The 2,194-nt window shown below is 41.9% G+C and overlaps 2 protein-coding genes across 2 annotated transcripts; one reads left to right on the forward strand and one right to left on the reverse strand.

Moving 5' to 3' along the window:
• Positions 1-71: 71 nt before the first annotated feature.
• Positions 72-520, reverse strand: LOC128276992 (2-oxo-4-hydroxy-4-carboxy-5-ureidoimidazoline decarboxylase-like; the record flags this gene model as incomplete). The annotated part of the gene is made up of 1 exon (XM_053015444.1): positions 72-520. A coding segment is annotated over exon 1 (359 nt), but the record flags the coding sequence as incomplete, so codon positions are not given.
• A 596-nt stretch (positions 521-1,116) lies between these two features.
• LOC128276993 (proteasome maturation protein-like) lies at positions 1,117-1,789 on the forward strand. The gene is made up of 3 exons (XM_053015445.1): positions 1,117-1,202; positions 1,268-1,399; positions 1,472-1,789. Exons 1-3 carry the CDS (start codon positions 1,200-1,202, stop codon positions 1,733-1,735), a joined length of 399 nt encoding a protein of 132 aa, XP_052871405.1. The 5' UTR covers positions 1,117-1,199; the 3' UTR covers positions 1,736-1,789.
• The last annotated feature ends 405 nt before the right edge of the window (positions 1,790-2,194 follow it).

Here is a 2,194-nt window from a genome sequence, read left to right on the forward strand (position 1 = left end):
GATTTGTAGCTGTAAAAAAATTATTACATTACGGTAATAGTTTCAAAATTTAACTGACTAACTTTAATTACCGTTCATTATATTCCGTCAGCTTTGTCTTTTCTTCCACCGACAAACTGTCTAAACCGGCCGCGTTTTGTTCGCTCGAGGACTCCTTGGTGAGCTGGTTGGTGTCCAACAGCTTGCCGGCAAGATCCGGATGAAGTCGCAGGATCTTTAGCTTAGATTCCGTCGGCAGACGCTCGATGTAGTTTTCGAATGCGTTCGTCATCGTGGTAAAGCTCTTGAACGGCAGTAATGCAGAGCAGAAAACAGCCGCCTCTGGCCAACATTCTATCACGTTTTCAAAAGCCTTGTGAAATTCCACTGGTGCAAGCGCGTTTAGCTGTTCCAAAGTAAGTCTAGTTGTCCTGAAAAATCGTAAAAACATGAGCTTTGAAAAAATGAGAAAGAAATGTTTTTACGCTTCTTCATTCAAACGAAGGGATCGTGACTTTGACCCCGTTTTTTGCAAACGAATCTGCCGTACGATGCTGTAAACACAACTAATCTTGAGCTGATGACCTTATCTTAATCTACAAAAAACAATCGTACTACTAAAAATACTACCGGTGAGTAGTAAAATGAAATCACTGTACTCGTACGTTAGAGGTTTGTTTTCGATTCCACCGTGAGTCGATTTAGTTTCCCAATTATCTCGAGACTTAGCAAGGATTACTTACATATTGTTGGTTGGTTTAACAATGCAGTGGTGATAACAACTCTTCGCAGAGCAAAAACACTTTACACTTTCGGTTCAGGCCGCGGTCAGAAGATCATTGGAAGCTGAAAGATTGATGCTTAAAGCGCTTGTTTACCATCACCGGTTATCTCATTATCACCTCCATCGAGACCGGCTAAGGGAACTGATCGATTGCGTACTGTGGTTAACACTGCTTCCGATTAATGAAGCTTTGTGCAAACCGCCATTAATATAGAAACACATAAAAAACTAATTCTAAATCGAAATGAAACGTTTTTATTTTAGCAACCGATGAATGAAAGCGAGCTAGCTGAAGGGCACCCAAACTTTGACAGCTTGGCAGTTTGACGTTTGTCAGTTGTTTCCGAGTTGTGGTTTTCATTCAATCAAAACATCAAAATAGCAACTCATTGCAGCGTTCTCCGGCTTACATTTTCCTTGCTAAAATCATTGTAAAATGGTAAGTATCTAAATGGCGTAGTCAAACACTGCTTGGTATTAATGATTCCCTTATTCCCCATACAGGAGTCTTCAATAAAAGTAGCGCCGAAAATGCCTACCACGTTCAACGAGTTTACGGGTTATATGGCACCGCGGGATGAAAGTTGTGTCGCTCAGCTGCAATCCGTACATCCGCTTAAGCAATCGGAGCAAAATGTAAGTGTTTCTTTCTTGTCTTCCTTGTAGCGACCAGAAGGAATGTGGTTTTCATATGTGATGTTCTTTCAGTACGCCCAACATTCTCACAACCTCAACATGCAGATGCTTCGTAAACGCGAAGGGCTGGCGGCCCCACTCAAACTGACGATGGAGCTGAAAGCGGTCTCGAAAGTCGGTCATCTTCCGTTCCTTCCGTCCACCAACGTGGCTCGGGACGTGCTGACTGGACGGGATGAAATGATCGAGTTTTCGGACATTTACAACACGGAAGAGCATCAAGAGATCATGCGTCAACCCCACGCAGTTATGGAGAAAACGTTGGGTATTCATTAAGGGTCACCGCAAACAAAAAAATATATGAATAAATCGTTCTATTAATTGGCGAGTAATCAATAAGGTCGGCGAGTAATTTGGGCTTCAATCAGGAGAAAAGTATTACTGGGGAGCCACACGTATAAAGTATAAAACGTTAAAAAAAATTTGACGTGAAATCGGTTCGGTGAATCGGTTTACAAATGCTTGGTTTTACGTTTTATGTTTCACAGAGTCCGCTGAGGCACAAAGGTTTTGACACAAGCTGATCGATGTCACGCCTGATTTTTTTTACGTTTTATATTTTACGGATCGTGTGGACATTTTTACGCTCGGAGTTACGCTTCGTCTGACCCCCACAGACGAATCGTAGCGATATATCGTAGCGTGTGGACCGGGCTTAAGATTAGGGAGTGATTAGGGAAGTCAAATTTGGTGTTTTCTTTTTTGTTAATGTGTCGCATTTTTGTAATAAAAGAT

This window comes from Anopheles cruzii, unplaced genomic scaffold (assembly GCF_943734635.1).
Source record: "Anopheles cruzii unplaced genomic scaffold, idAnoCruzAS_RS32_06 scaffold03360_ctg1, whole genome shotgun sequence".
Lineage (NCBI taxonomy): Eukaryota > Metazoa > Arthropoda > Insecta > Diptera > Culicidae > Anopheles > Anopheles cruzii.

Bases quoted from the DNA above. Each gene is read 5' to 3' on its own strand.
- LOC128276993 (XM_053015445.1), top strand. The intron at 1,400-1,471 runs GTAAGTGTTTCT...ATGTTCTTTCAG, and splicing joins TTAAGCAATCGGAGCAAAAT to TACGCCCAACATTCTCACAA.